We start from the raw sequence: 16857 nt of genomic DNA, 5'->3' as shown, positions 1-16857 counted from the left end.
TTTATGTTTTCATTTCATGCTTTCCATATGTATATAATTTCTATTTGAAATGTATATTTAGCTTCACTGAAATTAACAACTTTATGTATTCTGTATGCCTTTTGGTGGAAAGTGTTGATAACTAATGCCCATATTTTAGCGATGCAGGGAGCAAACACCTGCATGCCTGTGCGTTATTTTGCTCTGGTAACCACAATTACTAACATCTTACTAATCAGCTAACTATGTTGCAGGGACAAGGCTTAATGCTTTACGTGAAGCTACTTTTACTGAGTCCATTCTACAGAAGAAGAGACTGATGTTCAAGGGGCACTGTGACTCCCTCAGGACCCCAGACCTGGGCAGAGGCTGAGCCAGAATTGAGTCTCAGACAGCGTGATGGAACAGTTCAGTTCAGTTCCGTCGCTCAGTCATGTCCGACTCTTTGCGACCCCATGAATCGCAGCACACCAGGCCTCCCTGTCCATCACCATCTCCTGGAGTTCACTCAGACTCACGTCCATCGAGTCCGTGATGCCATCCAGCCATCTCATCCTCGGTCGTCCCCTTCTCCTCCTGCCCCCAATCCCTCCCAGCATCAGGGTCTTTTCCAATGAGTCAACTCTTCTCATGAGGTGGCCAAAGTACTGGAGCTTCAGCTTTAGCATCATTCCTTCCAAAGAAATCCCAGGGCTGATCTCCTTCAGAATGGACTGGTTGGATCTCCTTGCAGTCCAAGGGACTTGCAAGAGTCTTCTCCAACACCACAGTTCAAAAGCATCAATGCCTCGGCACTCAGCTTTCTTCACAGTCCAACTCTCACATCCATGCATGACCACTGGAAAAACCATAGCCTTGACTAGATGGACCTTAGTCGGCAAAGTAATGTCTCTGCTTTTCAATATATTATCTAGGTTGGTCATAACTTTTCTTCCAAGGAGTAAGCATCTTTTAATTTCATGGCTGCAGTCACCATCTGCAGTGATTTTGGAGCCCCAAAAAATAAAGTCTGACACTGTTTCCACTGTTTCCTCATCTATTTCCCATGAAGTGATGGCACCGGATGCCATGATCTTCGTTTTCTGAATGTTGAGCTTTAAGCCAACATTTTCACTCTCCTCTTTCACTTTCATCAAAACGGTTTTTAGCTCCTCTTCACTTTCTGCCATAAGGGTGGTGTCATCTGCATATCTGAGGTGATTGATATTTCTCCCGGCAATCTTGATTCCAGCTTGTGTTTCTTCCAGTCCAGCATTTCTCATGATGTACTCTGCATATAAGTTAAATAAGCAGGGTGACAATATACAGCCTTGATGGACTCCTTTTCCTATTTGGAACCAGTCTGTTGTTCCATGTCCAGTTCTAACTGTTGCTTCCTGACCTGCATACAGATTTCTCAAGAGGCAGGTCAGGTGGTCTGGTATTCCCATCTCTTTCAGAATTTTCTACAGTTTATTGTGATCCACACAGTCAAAGGCTTTGGCATAGTCAATAAAGCAGAAACAGATGTTTTTCTGGAACTCTCTTGCTTTTTCCATGATCCAGCGGATGTGATGGAACAACTCGCCCTAAATTACAGCTGCACAAGAGAATAAATGGAGGTGTCGAACGGCTCAGCCAATACACAGTAGCCATCATTTTCCAGCCATCTGTTCATTATCTACACTAGAGTTCACAGACTCAAACTTTTATAGAGAGGTGAGAGGGCAAGGTGTACCGAAAAAGCAGGTGTCGGCGGGGAGAAAGGCTGGGATGGGGCAGTAGGAAAAGGTGGGGATTCTGGCTAACTAGCGGATACTCAGGCTCTGTCCAAAGAGGCAGCTATTACTGAGCTCCTGTTAATTGTTTGTATGGGGAAAGCAGCCCCAGTTTCACCCTATAGAAATCTCCATTGAATGCACGCGTGCTAAGTCACTTCATTAGTGTCCGACTTTTTGCAACCTTATGGACTGTGGACAGCCAGGCTCCTCTGTCCATGGGATTCACCAACTAAGAATGCTGGAGTGGGTTGCCAAGTTCTTTACCACTAGCGCCACCTGGGATCTATGCGTAAAATCTTTTGCGCATAAAAATGCTCCATGAGCCAAACAAAATACGTCCTATGGGCCAGAATCAGCTCATGGGCAATCAGCCCCGGTTTAAGCTTGGCTTGCAGCCTGGGAAGTAGGCTCAGTGTCTTGTCACTGTTTGCCTCTCTCTACCATCACTTTCAGCTTCCTTCCTGCTTTTGAGTTGCTGCTTTTTCACAGTTTTATTTTACCAAGCATCTTGAAAAGCCCAGCACCAGGCCCTGCGTGCACCAGTGTAAGTCCCTTTCAGGAGGTCGTAGTCCAGGGTTGCGTAGCACTGGTGTTGCTTCACTTGGGAGCACTGCTTTGCATTTTAACATGGACATGAATCCCTCAGGACATACTCCTATAACCCAGATTCTGTTTCAGCAGTTCTGGGTGGGGCCTGAGAATCTCCATTTCCAAAGAGCTCCCAGATGATGCTGATGCAGCTGGTCCATGGACCACATCTTGTTCAGGAAGGACCTAAAGAATAGCCCTGCATCTAAAGAAGTTCCTAAGCTGAAGGCTCCCTTGCCAGAGGAGCCTCTGTACCTGGGCTTGGCTTCTCAGAGGTGACCTGGGTCATTCAACTCCCCACCGCTAATCCCCTGCCACATTCCTCCCCACATCCTAATTTATCTAGAGATTTAGTCTAGCTGAGGTCACTCATAAAGAATTTTATCTGCATCTTTGTTCTGAGCTGGCACTGAGCAGACTGCACATCAACCTTCCTATGCGGGATTTATGTCTCTAGCTGAGGGATTTCTGTCTGCGCCCCTCCGTGTCTCAGAGCTGTGGTGCCCAGCACCCACCTCAGCTCCTGTTAGCAGCCTAGGTTGGGACCCTGAGGGGGGACTCCCCAGGATGGACCTTGGGCTCCATCTGGTACTAGTCATGTGACTTTAGACAAGTGACCCCTCTGCGCTTCACTCACCATATCGGTACAATGGGAGTGTAAGGCCTGCACACTGGGTGTCAGGGAGATTGACCCAGTACCCTGTATGGTGCCCCTCCCACTTCTATTTCTAAAAAGAAGCTCAACAGATGACTTTAAGGATCTCATGTTGCTTGTGTCTCGTGGAAGATGTTAATATAGGAAACGTACTCCTATTGCTATCCCAGGAATATCCAGTTGCTCTTGAAGGAATTAACAAGTTTCCCCTGAGACTGGATTTCTGTTCCATCAGTCAGCATCATGTTCCTGTACCTGGTCTGGGTCAGGGCACGTGAGAGGCGGCCATACAGAAGGTGGGCAGACACGTGAACAGTCACCAGGGATGCGGGGGTGCCGCACACAGTGTCCAAGAAGCCACGAAGCATCAGGTGAGCAGTTCAGCACCACATTTGCCGATTTTCAAGTAACATTCTCCATGTTTTTTTTTTTTTTTTCCAGCTGAAATACTTCTGAGAAACAAGGGACCTGATTGTTAATCATCAATCAGTAAACCACAGAATGGCCAGAAAGTCACAAAATTAGGAGAAAGACCTGTATTTGCCATACTTTTTAATATGAGCAGCTGGACCCATTCATCTAGGTTTGCAGACATTCTGGCTGAAACGTATCTGAAGGTTAAAAAACATACTGAGGATATCGTTTGAAAAGGTTGCTAACCACTTTTTAAAATACGCTGATCTTTTATTTCTTGACTGTGTAGACACCTTGCTATAATAATTGCTAAACTTTACAGAATACTTAACACAGGATAGTATTGTCCTAAGGTATAGATTCGGAGAAGGCAATGGCAACCCACTCCAGTACTCTTGCCTGGCAAGTCCCATGGACGGAGGAGCCTGGTGGGCTGCAATCCATGGGATCGCACAGAGTTGGACATAACTGAAGCAACTTAGCAGCAGCAGCAGCAAGATATAGATTATCATATCCCCAAAACACTATGGGATAAGTTTTCTTCTGAAATAATTCGAGATTCACAGGAAATTGCAAGGAATTGCACAGCAGGGCCCCGTGCACTCTACACCCAGCCGCCTCCAGGGATAGCAGCTTGCGTAGCTGCAGCCCACCATGGAAACCAGGAACCTGACCTTGCATGATCAATCCACAAAGCTGATTCAGATTCTGCCAGTTATGCACACTGGTGTGTGTGTGTGTGTCTACTGAGGGGTCTGTATAGTTTTATCACACATGTAGTTACATGAAAGTATCACCACCATTAAGACACTTAACTATACCACCAGAATAAGGCTCCCTCTGCTGAGTCACATCCAGCCGCTTCACCTCCACCCCTAAGCCAACATATAGCCACTTGATTCTCATTTTATACATGAGGAAACTGAGGCACAGAGAAGTTTGCGACTTGACCAAGTCCATGTAGTTAAGTTCTGGGTCTGTTTTTTTAAAAATACATTTATTTGGTTGCACTGTCTTAAAATAGCTGCGGCACGTGAGATCTTCCATTGCACAGACTCTCTAGTTGCGGCACTCGGGCGCAGTAGTTGTGGCATCTGGGCTTAGCTGCTCGGCAGCATGTGGGATCTTGCCTCTCTGACCAGGGATCGAACTGGCATTCCCTGCATTGCAAGGCAGATTCTTAACCATGAGGCCACTAGGGAAGTCCCTGGGTCCGGTTTTTGAACTCTGTCATTAAAGAGACTCGTTGTGGGGAGGGGTTTGCAGGCAGCGTGTGGAGTCTGGAACGGCTTCCTAGATCCTTGATCCCGGTCTTGAATGGAGAAACCGCATCACTTACGGCGGGGGAGGGCTGGGACATCAGATGCCACGGGAGCGGAACTGAAGCCTCAAGAAGCCCTGCTCCCTGCAACACCGAATCCAGGTGTCACGGCCACCAGCCTGGGCTCCTGTGACCTCACTTTGACTCTATCATCTTTATCCCTGAATTGCTGCTCCCTCCCTCTGTCCTTTCTTAGTTGGCCATTACCCAGCAGTCATCCTGGATTCTACTTCCAACATCCTGTCCCTCACCAGGCCTGAACATCTCACCTCCCAGCCATCCTCCATCCTCCCGGCCTCTGCTTGGTTCTAACTTGAGCAGCCCCTGCTGCTCTACTGAAGCAGCGTGCCACATCCCCCACCCCACCCCCACACCCTGCTCAATCCAGTCTTTTCATTGTTGCTAAACATGATCATAGCTTTCCCCTGTTTAGGACCTTCTGTGGGTCCTCATTGCCTATAAGACTGTCCACATGCCAAGGCTCTCGGGATCTAACCAAGCGAATGGCTCAGAGTTAGCCAAGCTGCTTCCTGCCCCAGGACACTGGCACGGCTGTGCATGTCTCCCCCCAGGGCTCCCCATCAAGGCCAGACACACAGCACTGGGCCGAAGCTGGAGACGTGAATCGGATGCGGACCTTGCATCTAGAGACCTAAGTCTGATGAGAGAAACATAACCGCCCCAAAAGAAAAGAAGGGAAAAAACCAAGAGGCACTTTTCAAATTATGCATGAAAGGCGCAACCACAGAGGGAAGCACAGGCTCGAATGAGAAGCCCCAAGATGGGAGAAGGTGGGTTGCCTGGCTGGAATAAGGACGGCAGCGGCGAGCCTAGAGCCGGACTCATGCGCCTCTCCCAGCCAGGGCGCGACACTTCCTGGAGTCCCCACGGGCCATGCAGGCGGTCCTCACGGTGCAGACCAGAAGGCCATGGGTTAGAGAGTCAGGAAGAATGTCATACTTGCTGAGGTGAAGTTGAGCCAACACACTAGGGTAAGGACCGTGTTACACACTCAGGAAGCCAGGCTAGGCTGCCTGGTGACGGACAGCCCTGGGTGGGCCACTAAAGATTCTTTCTGATTGGCCTCGTACAAGAGAGACGGCTTCAGTCCAGTCTCCTGGTGGACCACAGCCTTACCTTGCAAGCATGTAGGCGACACCTCCCAGGTCAACATTCCCTGATGCCCTCTGCGGGTACCAGGAGATCCACTTAAAGTCCCCTCTGCCTTAGCAGTTCAGGGTGTGGGAGAAGCAGAGACTTGCAGCGAATTCAGGAGAATTTCTGTCAACAGGACCGAAAGGAGAGGACAGAGGGCAGCAATAGCCTCGGACCCGGGGCCAGGGATGGATGGAAAGAACATGGAGCTGCGCCGCGATGGGGGGAGTACACTCAGTCCCTGGAGAAGCTGTACGCCTTCTGGGTGCCAAGTTTATGGATGGGATAAGAACACTGGTAAGACACGAACTGAATTTATTTATGACTGTAGGTTGCAAGGGCTAGTGAATTTGCAGGAAGGGGTCAATAAGGGGTGTTAGGCTGCGTTCACAGGCTGGAGCCTAGTGGAAAAGAACAGACAGGTCCTGCGTTTACATCCAGGGGCCCACAATCAGGGCTGGCTTCAGGGGCCTGGGACCAGGGCAGGTGCAAAGGAGCTCCCTGGGAAGGACCCTGTGCTAGGCATTCGGTGTTCTCTGGTGGCTGTCTTGAGGTTGTCAATCATTTTGTCTTTAAATTTGTATTTTGTAAGTGAGGTCTGATGGGCCACTGGAGTGTGTTCAAGGGCTTGGAACCTCAGCTCTCCCGTGGTCCTGCCCCTGAGCCTCCTGCCTCCAGGGATGCTCAGCCACCCCCTGCCTCCTGGTGCCCTGGCCCAACAGCATACCTCTGCTTCCCCCCGGTGACTGCTGCCACCCCTTCCCCTAGTCTGGTGGAGAGCTGGGGTCAGGAGCACATACCCGGCAGAGTCTCAGGGTGGAGCACGGTGGTGGCAGTCCCTGGCTTGGCTGACAGCACCAGAGCATGGAGTAGGGCTTCGGGCTGTGGGAAAGAAGATGTCGGGATGGACTTTCTTGTCCAGGATGGGGCATGGAGCCGTGGTCCAGGGGCTGTTGGGAGGGAGACCCGGCAGCTGATGGGCGTGTGCACTGCACGTCGGGGGACCCTGGGTGCCTGCGAGTGGTCTCCCCTTATCCCACGAGTATCTCCATGCCCAAGGGAGTGTGCTAGTTAAACAGCAAATAAAAATCCCCCTGCCTGGTCTGTCTGTGGCCCCCACAAAGCACAGCTACACCTGCTCCTGCATCGCTGCGCTTCACATCTGTTTGTCTGGCCGGGAAGCCCCTCGGTGCCCTCTTCCCTCCGCAGCGGAGCAGCTCAGCCTTGCTTGCACTGGACCCTCCTAGCACAGTGCCGGCTTCTCACTCCCTTTATTCCAGACTCATGTCTCCATGAACAGAGCCTCTGGTCTCCTCACTGCCCTCCACTATGCTTGGGACCAAGTACGTAAATTGTGGGGCCTAGTGCAAAGTAAAGCTGCAGGACTCTGTCTTCAAAAAGCAGGAAAAAGTCCCGTTAAGGGCATTAAATATGAAATTTCTCCCTTTCTTCCATGAGCTCCCTTTCAAACTGTCTAATTATCCCAGGCCAGCAACAGTGGCGTTATCTGGGAGCATGTTAAAAAAACACATTCTCCAGCCCCATCCCAGATCTCGGAATCTGTAACTTTGGGGATGAGCCTAGTATCCAGGGTTTTTGAGGAGTGCTGCAGGGGCTCGGATATACAGGTAAACTTCAGAACCACTGCTGGAGGGCTGGAATTTGTTTGTTTTGAAAGCCACAAACTAAAGAAACGTGAAGTTTGCTTGTATGTGGCAGATAAAAGAGAAGTTGAAAGATAAGGAGAGAGAGGGAGGGAGAGAGAGAGAGAGAGAGAGAGAGAGGAGAGAGGAAGGAAAGAAGAGAGAGAAAGAGAAAGAGAGGAGGGCGGGCGGAAGGGGAGAGAGAACTTGCTGGTGGAGCGTGCACGGCCTCTGCATGGCCACATATCTTAGTTCACGTGATGTGCACAGCTTTCTTGCCAAGGAGGTAGTTTTATTGCTACTAGCACAGGATGAAAATGAGACACAGAGAATGGACGCTCCTGGCCTGAATCCTTGGCATCAGTGAGCGGGGGAGCTAAAATGTGGATCTCAGCATCTGACTCCAAACCTCGGCTTCCCCCCAACCCCTTCGCTTCTCCCCCACCCCCTCCATTTCTGGAGTACCTGTCGAGCACCTGGGCTCCCCAGGCGGCACAGTAGGAAAGAAGCCACCTGCCAAGAAGGAGACACTGGTTCGATCTCTGGGTCGGGAAGATCTCCTGGAGGAGGAAATGGCAACTCACTCCAGTATTCCTGCCTGGGAAAATCCCATGGATAGAGGAGCCTGGAGGGCTACAGTCCTTGGGGTCACAAAGAGTCAGACATGGTTTAACAACCAAATGGCAACAGCATTGAGCTACTCTCTGTCAGGCACGACATCCAGTTGCCTCCGCATTCAGGCCTCCACCGAGCAGTACGGCTCTACCAGACACGTGTGACTGCTTGAAACACAGCTGGTGTAACTGAGCCAGGTGACAGTCGATTTCATTCCAAAGGTGGCTTGCTTTGTATTTCTACCGAACAGGGCTGCTCTAGGACGTGGTTTTGGCCAAAGGGATGACTGCAACTTCCTCTGCAACTTCCAGGGGCGCCAATGGGGGTCCCCCGTACCTGGTCCCGTGTTTAGTTAAGAAAAGTGAGGTTAAGACAGGAGGGCTAGACCACAAAGCAGGAGGTGCCGGAAACCACTTTCGTATTTGTTGATTCACCCACCCTCAGGGGTGGGGAGTGTTTGTGAACTGCTCATCTAATTTCATTTCTAGTCATTACCCATCGTCTGGCGCGCCGCAGGGGCCACACGGGGTCAGGCTGATATGCTGGCTGGCTGGTACCAGGTGCCGAGATAGGCTGAGCTCGGCACCCCGCTCAGGGGGCGGCTAATGAGATGAGTGATGCTCCAGGGATGTCAGGAGCCCCGTTATCAGTCTGCTTCTGCAGAGTAATCTGTGTGTGCTGGCTTTACTTCAAGGTCAGGCCATAGAGACAGCAGGCAGCAGTTCTCCTATCTGCTCCAAGCTGCAGGCAAATAAGGACGGGTAGCTATAAGCTCAAGGCTTGAGACAGGCTTCAAAGACCCAGCACAGCCTGAAGAAATTGCTGGAACCCATTCTCCTGGGGGAAGCTTGGTTGTGGAAGGCTACTCTCCTGGGGCAGGTAGACACTTCGGAGGCCTCCTCATCTTACAGTTGGGGAACCAAACCAAGGCCACCTGCTCCGGCTGCCCCCAGCAAGTCAGAGGCTGGGCTGGGTCTGTCGTTATTGATGTTTAGTAGTTAAATAGTGTCTGATTCTTTGCGACCCTACAGACTGCAGACCTCCAGGTTTCTCTGTCCATGTGATTTCCAAGGCAAAATTACTGGAATGGGTTGCCATTTCCTTCTCCAGGGGCTCTTCCTGATCCAGGGATTAAACCTGCCTCTCCTGCACTGGCAGGTGGATTCTTTACCACTGAGCCCCCAGGAAAGCCTGGGCTGGGTCTGAGACCCACCTAAACAGACCTGAAAGGCATGTGCACGATCAGGATCCCCTTGCCAAGAACTTGGCACGTGAGCTTGGAGCTACACAGGAAGAATTAGAGCTTGACTCTAATCAGCTCAGCTTATGAGGTGCCCCCCACTCCCACCTCGCTCACTGGCGAGCATTCTGGCAGGGCAGGGTGGCCTCCGCTGTGGACACTGTCCGGGGCGAGGGTCGGGGCAGCGGGTGGCAAGGAGGAGCGGCAGTCTACCTCATCGGCCAGGTCCTTGCAATCCCCCCGCCCCGCCACCCAACCACTGCATCGGTGACTCTTCTAACACACAGTTCTGGTTTTAACCATCCCTCCTGCTTGCTGAAGATGTGCAGTGGCTAAGTCCAAGCCTCTTTGTCCAGCATCCAAGGCCCTTTATGACCAGGCCCCCAGCTGCCTTTCCACTGCGGTCCTCCGCACACCATGTCTCCCACACAGCCTACTGCTCCAGCCCTCTGTGCCTTTGTGTACTCTCTCCTCCCTTCTGGATCATTCCAGGGCTGATCTTCTCTTGTTTGCTCAGCTGGGTCATTTCCCCTTCCCTGTCAAGGCTTAGCTTGAGTGAAATCTCCCCCAACCACCCAGGTGAGCCACCCCCACCCTCTGCTCTGGGCTCTCAGCCCTGTGGATACCCGTGTTGGGGCATGCATCAAACGGTATTGGGACTGATAACTTACAGGTGATAGCTAAGCGGGAACTGTGTTGTTATCATTAATAATAAGGATACACAGACTGCAGAGAGGAGGGAAGAATGAAAAAAATACCAGCGTCAATGCTGAGCCCTGGGCTCTTACTGTATCCTCACCAAACCCAAGGCAATCGGCTTTGTTATCTCCAAGTTATAAGTGACGAAACGGAGGCACAGGGACATTGAGTGACTTGTCCAACACCAGCAGGCCGTGGGTGGCAGGGTCGTGCTTCTGACCCGTTCTCCCTGACTTTGGAGAGGACGGTAGGGAGCTGGTCAGAGCTGGGTGCTGTGGGGACACGTGTCCTGCTGGGGGAGCGCAGAGAAAAGGCACAAACAGCGGGATGGCACATGGGCTGGGCCTCTTGACCCTCTGCCCTGGAACCTTCTTTCTGTGTGCAGACGCCTGCCTCTAGGGAGCAGAGGCGTTGCTGGCCAGCCCGGGTTCAACCCACCACCTCCCCAACTTCCACAGGGTGCTATCGCTTGCTCTCTTCATACCTCAGCCCCCAGTGCCTGGGTGGAACCGAAAACCCAGCGCCTCAAAGCCATCCCCACCCAGGCGGATGCCTGCAGGATGCCCACCCAGTGTCTGGGGAGAGGGTGGGGGTCCCAAACAGTATGTTAGTGGGGAGGGCACCTGCCAGACCTCTGAACTGGGCAGCGTCCCCCACCAGAGCTTCCAGCACTTTATCTTGAGAAATGTGGTCTGCGGGGCCCAGAGCAGACAGGCGCTCTGCGGTGGGAACCAGGCCCAGATGTCAGAGCCGTGTGGCCCCCTACGTATCCTCCTCCTGCTCCAGAAGACAGCACTGTCCTGCTCTGAGATTCTGGGCAGCCGTTCACATCTCACCTGGGTTATCCTCAGTTCTGCACACTGGGGTCCTCGCCCTCCAGGAGGAAATGCTGCCTGGAAAGGGACCCGGACTTGGGGCCTCGGTGTGGATTTGCAGAAAGAGCCACGATCAGTATGACACTTGGCCCCCAGAGAAACAGCTATGGACTCTGATGCAGCGTACCTCCTCTCTTTTCCCTGGAAGCACCTGAGTTCAGTTTGGCAGGAGTAGGAGTGGGGTCCTTGTGCCTACCAGGGTAGGTTCATGGCCTAAACAAAGCCACTCAGACCTCAGACCCTGCGCCATCGATGCCGCCTGGACTGAAGAGAGCAGCGTTCCCGATGCAGCCCCCCCTGCACGGAGCCCCTACCACTCTCTGAGCCTGGCTCTGGGCGTCCTGAGCAGCCCTGCCACTGCCCTTTCCACACCCACCTCCCCAGCCTCCTGGGGGTGGATTCTGCATGGCCCCGTAACTTCTGGCTATTTCCCCTTTGCCTGCATTGGTCAGAACTGGATTCTGCCACCTGCCACTGGGGACTCTGGAAAGACATGCCTAGCAAGAGAGGACCCACGATAGACCAGCAGCCACTTGCCAGCAAGATTTAGAGCTCCCGTCAGAATCCCTGCAGTCAGTGCACTGAGACAGCATCACGCTCATACCAGAAAGATGTGAGCAACGAGTCATTCTGCTGTACGGGCCACCTAACTCGGGCTACCAAACACAAGCATCTTGTGAGTGTAGCGCTTTTCGTCCAGAGCACTACAGCAGGCCTCTCTCCTCCTCACTCTACCCTGAAGATTCGGAGGAAGGCCTGTGTTTGGCCTGTGGCCAGATGCCTGGTAGGCCAACAGGATCAAGTCCACAAAGGGCAGACAGCTCTCAAAAGGCTGAGAGGGCTGGGTTTTGCCAGACAGCTTCGGGCTGGAGAAGAGGTCCAGGTGGGAAGGAGACCTAGGGTCCTTGAATCCCAGCCCCTTCTGGGGGCCTGACTCCTTCAGGCCTGACCCAGAACCCAGCCTTGGAGTGCCGGTGGAGCTCGGGTTTCTGCGGCTAGAACTGGCTCAAGCTGCAGCCCCACTATTTAGTGACTGTCGGGGCCTGTCAAGAATCAGAGGTGCTGCCTAGCTGAGCAGGCTCGGGGCTGGCTGGAGAAGAGGAGCTGGCGGAACGCGCAGCCGGCATAGAATTGGCACGTCTCTCCACTAGATGGCGCTCACAGTACAATTTTTCCTCATTTTAAATTCTATCTTGATGAAAGGTTGTGATTCTTTTTTTACACCGTTGAAGAGCACAGATGACTTAAAATTCATGTGACTGATCTCATGCATTTTCATTCCTGTGTTTCTGTCATGTGTCCAAGAGTTGTCAAGCTTCCCTCCCTCTGGGGTACTGGGTGTGGCTGACATGCACCGCTGCCAGGCTTTCTCCCCAGCCAGAAAAATGCAGCCAGTGGAGGTGATCGAGTCTTTCCTTTTCGGCTCTCCCCAAAGGCTGTGTGGACCCCTCACCGCCTACCACCTGATCCGCTTTCCCCGAGTGGTCTCACAGCTGCCCTCACCATCGTTCCAGGCCTTCAGGAGTGGCTGCAAGTTCAAAGGCAAGAGGACAGAGACAGGCAGGCAGTGCTGGGAAGCTGCATACGTCTGGTGCTTCGACCACTGCTGTGATTGGGATAAAGGAGTGTGGGGAGCCTTGATTCCCTCCCTGGACCTCTCCGGCCCAGGTAGGGAAAATACCAGATCTGTACGACGTGCCTGTGTTGGAAGACTTTGGAAGTCAGACTGTCCAAGTCTTGACCCCACTGCCATCCAGCTGTGTGTTGTTGGGCAAGTGACCAATCCTTTTTAATCCCCAGTGTCCTTTTTTATAGACTAGGCATGGAAGTACCCCTTACCTTAGTGGGATGTCTTGAGTATTGCGGCAGCAGAATAATGGCCCCACAAAGATGTCCACATTCTAATCCCGAGAGCCCTGAGGTCAATCTTCCCTAAGGTGAATATGTTACCTTACATGGCAAATGGTCTTTCCCCCACCAGAGTCCAAGAAATCTTTGTAAGCGGCTCTGACCAGATAAAGAGCACGCGCACCTGTGATCATTCCCATCTGGTCCTTGGGGCGCATGCCCAGGGTCTTTCGGGATTTATGGTGGTGCGTATTGACCTCTACCTTTGGCTTCTGGCCTCACCTCCCTCCTCCCCAACTCCCAGGCCCAGGCCCCTGGCCCCTGCCCCAAGCCTGCCTTCCATGTGTCCAGCTCCCCGTCCCCCACACACCTGGGCCCTGCCCACCTCAGTCCTCCCTTTCATTTCTTCTCTACCTTCTCAGCAGAAGGCACCTTCTCTACTTACTCCTGTTCCATAGTCAACCAAGCCTCTATTTTCCACTCCATACCCCGGGATCCCTCTGTTGCCACCTTCCAATATGCACTTGGCAGCATCAAGATTCTTGCAGTGGATGAAATAATCAAATGAAACCATGGGTGCTTGAATTTTCAACATGGAGCATGCAGTTGGGAGGGCCTCCCTACACCTAACCTGCAGACTGTCCTGGAGCTCCCAGTATGGACAGAGCAAAGGTGAATACTCTTCGTCCCAGGCTTGGATTCATTCACTTCCGCTCCTGATGTGCCGTAGCTTGCTGGGCTGATCTGTGCCTGGGCTGACCTGTCCCGTGGCCTGGTCACTTCGTCAGAGTGGTTGGGTGGCCAGGTCGCTCTGGGACTGTACGTGTACTGGCTCACAGATGCCAGTGAGGCCCTAGCACACTCGGTCCACAGCCACGACTTCCCAGAAGAAAGTCAAAATTCAGACGGCGCATGATAGGATGTGATGATGAGCTGCCTGTAACTGAGGCTCTTGGTGCCCTGCCCAGGCCCCCCAACACTCACTTGTTCCCATCCACGCTGGCGGCCTCTTTCCTTAAGCACCTGCAACTTTGCCTAAAGACTTTTTCTGAATGCAGGGAACTTGGCCAAGTGCAGGGCAGGCTGGAAATGCCAGAGTCAGCCCCCCATGGAGCAGCTCTCAGTGAATGGCTGGTGGGAGTCGGTGGGTAAACCCCCAGCCCCCTCACTCCTTGGGTGAAACACTGAATCCTTCCGTTGGAGCTGAGCCTGGGGGCTCAGGGCAGCGCTAGCTCACTAGCGCGCCCTGCTGGCTCTTCCCTCTTCCTGCTCCTTTCCTGGCGCTTTGTGCTTTCATCTCCAGAAAAATCACTCAGCTTCCTCGACCGAGGCTTTGCCTCCAGGATAGGCCAAGCTCAGTAAAACGCCACCTCGCAAACTGGGAACTTTAAAAATCTGCTTTGTAACTGCAAACATAATAGCAGTTCTTTGAGTTAAATTATTTCCCTACATCTCAGTTCTGTTCTGGGGTTCACGATAGAGCTTATTTAATGCTCTAAACCTCTGCTCTGGCTCTCCTTGGACTTATTTTCATGTGACTCAGATATTGTGTTTGGACCTTCGCTCTAAGGTATCCTCGTTGTTTGCTTTCCGCTCTGGTTTGATTTTGAATTTTAAAATCCACATTTTCCTCTCATCAAAAGCTAACTACCTAGATGATTGATTGAGTTTTTGAAATTCTCCCCAAATTTACAATATCGTCTAGATTTGACCCGAATTTCTGAATTGTGCTTAGAGACAGAGCTCGCTTTTGTGCAGAGAGGAGTGTTGTAAAGATGGCCCTTCCCAGGCCAGAGCTGCAGCGACACCCCCCGCCCCCGGGCCCCCGGGGCCAGCGCCAGCACAGAGCTGAAGGCGCTCCGGCCTACCTGGGCTGATCTCGAAGAGGTGCCTTCCCGGGTCCTCAGGGCCAGGAAGCAGTTCGGTCACCTGGGTCCCTTGTAGAGAAATAAAGCCCTAAACAGAGAAAAGAACGCAAACGTGAGAGATGAGATGGCTGGGGAAGGGCCTCTGCGGTCAGGGTTCGGGGGGAGGGTGAAGCTGAGGGTCAGAGTGCCAGTCCCCCAGGCCCTGGCTGGGTAGGTTGGGAGGGGCACAGGCCTCCTCTCCCTGGCAGGGATGGGGTACAGAGGAGGCCCTGCATGGGGACCCCAGTCAAGTGGAATGGCGCTTCCTTCTAACACTCTTGGAGGTACCTGACTCACAGGAGACTGCCCAGAGTTATCACTCTTCTGGTTAAGGACTGGAGAGCCCGTCAGTAGCAGGGAAGAAGACTCCATACTAGGTGGGGGCCCCTGTCCCAGCGTGCCCATTTCAGGTTTTCGGAGGCAGGAGTTTTAGGTGGGAGAGAGTCCAGGAGAGGAAGGCTTCTTGCCTGTAACTGTCCAGGAGGTGACATGGGGGAAGAGATCTATATGAGCCCAGCTGTGCCCCCTCCTGGCTGGGTGAGACTTCATTTCTTTACCCGTTACATGGGCGTCAGCTAGCATGCAGAAGGCATCAGCACAAATCATGCCTCAAGCCCGGGATATCCCTGTGTGTATATTACACAGGGCCCCTGTGGGGCCCACCCTCTCCTCTAATGCTGAAATCTGGTAGCCAGGCTGAGAGACGCAGAGGAAGAGCATGGGATACAGAGGCCTGCAGGTCGGGTTTGAGCCCCTGTGCCGCACTTCCGGGCTGGGTGACTACTTAACCTCTCTGAACCTCAGTTTGCATGTCTGTACAATAGGATAGTAACTCCCACTTCTCAGGGGCACTGAGATGCCAGATTCCTGTTGAAGAATTCCTGTTCTAAACAACAAGGTGCTGTTATAACCACCTTGACTCGCCCTGTTCCCACACACGGGGCTAGGCGGGGCCTCCTTCATCCCCTTTCTCGATGTTAGTAACTGATCTCCACTGAGACCTTTCATTCATGCTCAGCTTTGTTCAACTCAGACTACACACAGCTCTAACTACACATTATTGGTTCTCTCCATGGGAAATTCATTTTAAGCTCCATACCTACAATCTAACTACCAGGGTTCAAATCCTGGCTCAGCTACTTCCTGGCTGTGTGACGTCGGGCAAATTGCTTAACCTCTCTGCACAGCCTCCCAATTTCCTCACCTAGGAAGTAAGAAGAATAGTCACCCTTTGTGAGGCTGTCTGTGAGCACTAAGTGAATTAGTACTTGGGAAGCCCTCTGAGGAGCACCTGACCCAGTGAAAGCTGAGTATTTGCTAAGCAAACCCCAGCTCTTACTCTGCGTCAGGGTTCCACGCCAAGTGAAGAACATCACCCCTCCCTGAACTGGCCCAGGTGACTGGCACCGTCATCTGCTTCATCCACACGGTCGCCTCCAGTCCCCACTCCCCCGTGTGCTCACAGAGCGCCCTTCTTTCCACCCCTATCTTTTCCAGGCAATTTTTGGCTTTAAAGGAGACTGGAGGCTCCACAGTGGGGCTTCCCACTGTGGAGGGCTCAGCGGAATAGAATCTGCCTGCCAATGCAGGAGACACAGGTTCAATCCCTGGGCTGGGAAGAGCCCTTGGAAGAGGAAATGGCAACCCACTCCAGTATTCTTGCCTGGAGAATCCCATGGACAGAGGAGCCTGACGGGCTGCAGTCCATAGCGTCGCAAAGAGTCGGACACGACTGAGCGCACACTCCTGGCGGCGCCACGTGGCTGCTGAAGCCTTGCGCTGCACAAACACGTGGAGATGCCTTTTCTCACTTAAGCAGTGTAAAGGCAGAATGGCATTTTTACCCACGGATGCTTGCTTTAGAGAAATTACAGCAATAAACCAGAGAACCAGATGGTAATCATTGTAACTGAATTAACAGTTTCTTTCCAGGGAACCTAGAGCTAGTGGGAATAAATTAAATCAGGACCGCAACCCCAGGAAGGGGATACATGTTCATTGCGGGACGTGGATGAGATCCATCACTGGCTAATGGGAAGGCTCTCTTGTGTGAGCTGTTTCAGTAACTGTCTCGGTATAATTTTTGAGCACTTTGCTTTTTTTTCTTCTATGCTTCCATATCTGTCATCCATAAATTGGGAGTAACAATATTGACACT

The 16857-nt window shown here is 52.3% G+C and overlaps 1 protein-coding gene across 1 annotated transcript in view; it reads right to left on the bottom strand.

Moving 5' to 3' along the window:
* Window positions 1-16857, bottom strand: part of ARHGAP22 (Rho GTPase activating protein 22) — a 168669-nt gene that overhangs the window by 91032 nt on the left and 60780 nt on the right. Inside the window, exon 3 of the mRNA XM_068982219.1 lies at window positions 14661-14748. Coding sequence (XP_068838320.1) covers window positions 14661-14748 — 88 coding nt within the window. The remainder of the gene's footprint in view (window positions 1-14660; window positions 14749-16857) is intronic.

The sequence above is a fragment of the Capricornis sumatraensis genome, chromosome 10 (assembly GCF_032405125.1).
Source record: "Capricornis sumatraensis isolate serow.1 chromosome 10, serow.2, whole genome shotgun sequence".
NCBI classification, from domain to species: Eukaryota; Metazoa; Chordata; class Mammalia; order Artiodactyla; family Bovidae; genus Capricornis; species Capricornis sumatraensis.
Note: the sequence above shows the minus strand (reverse complement) of the source record. Positions and strands in the feature narration are given on the sequence as shown.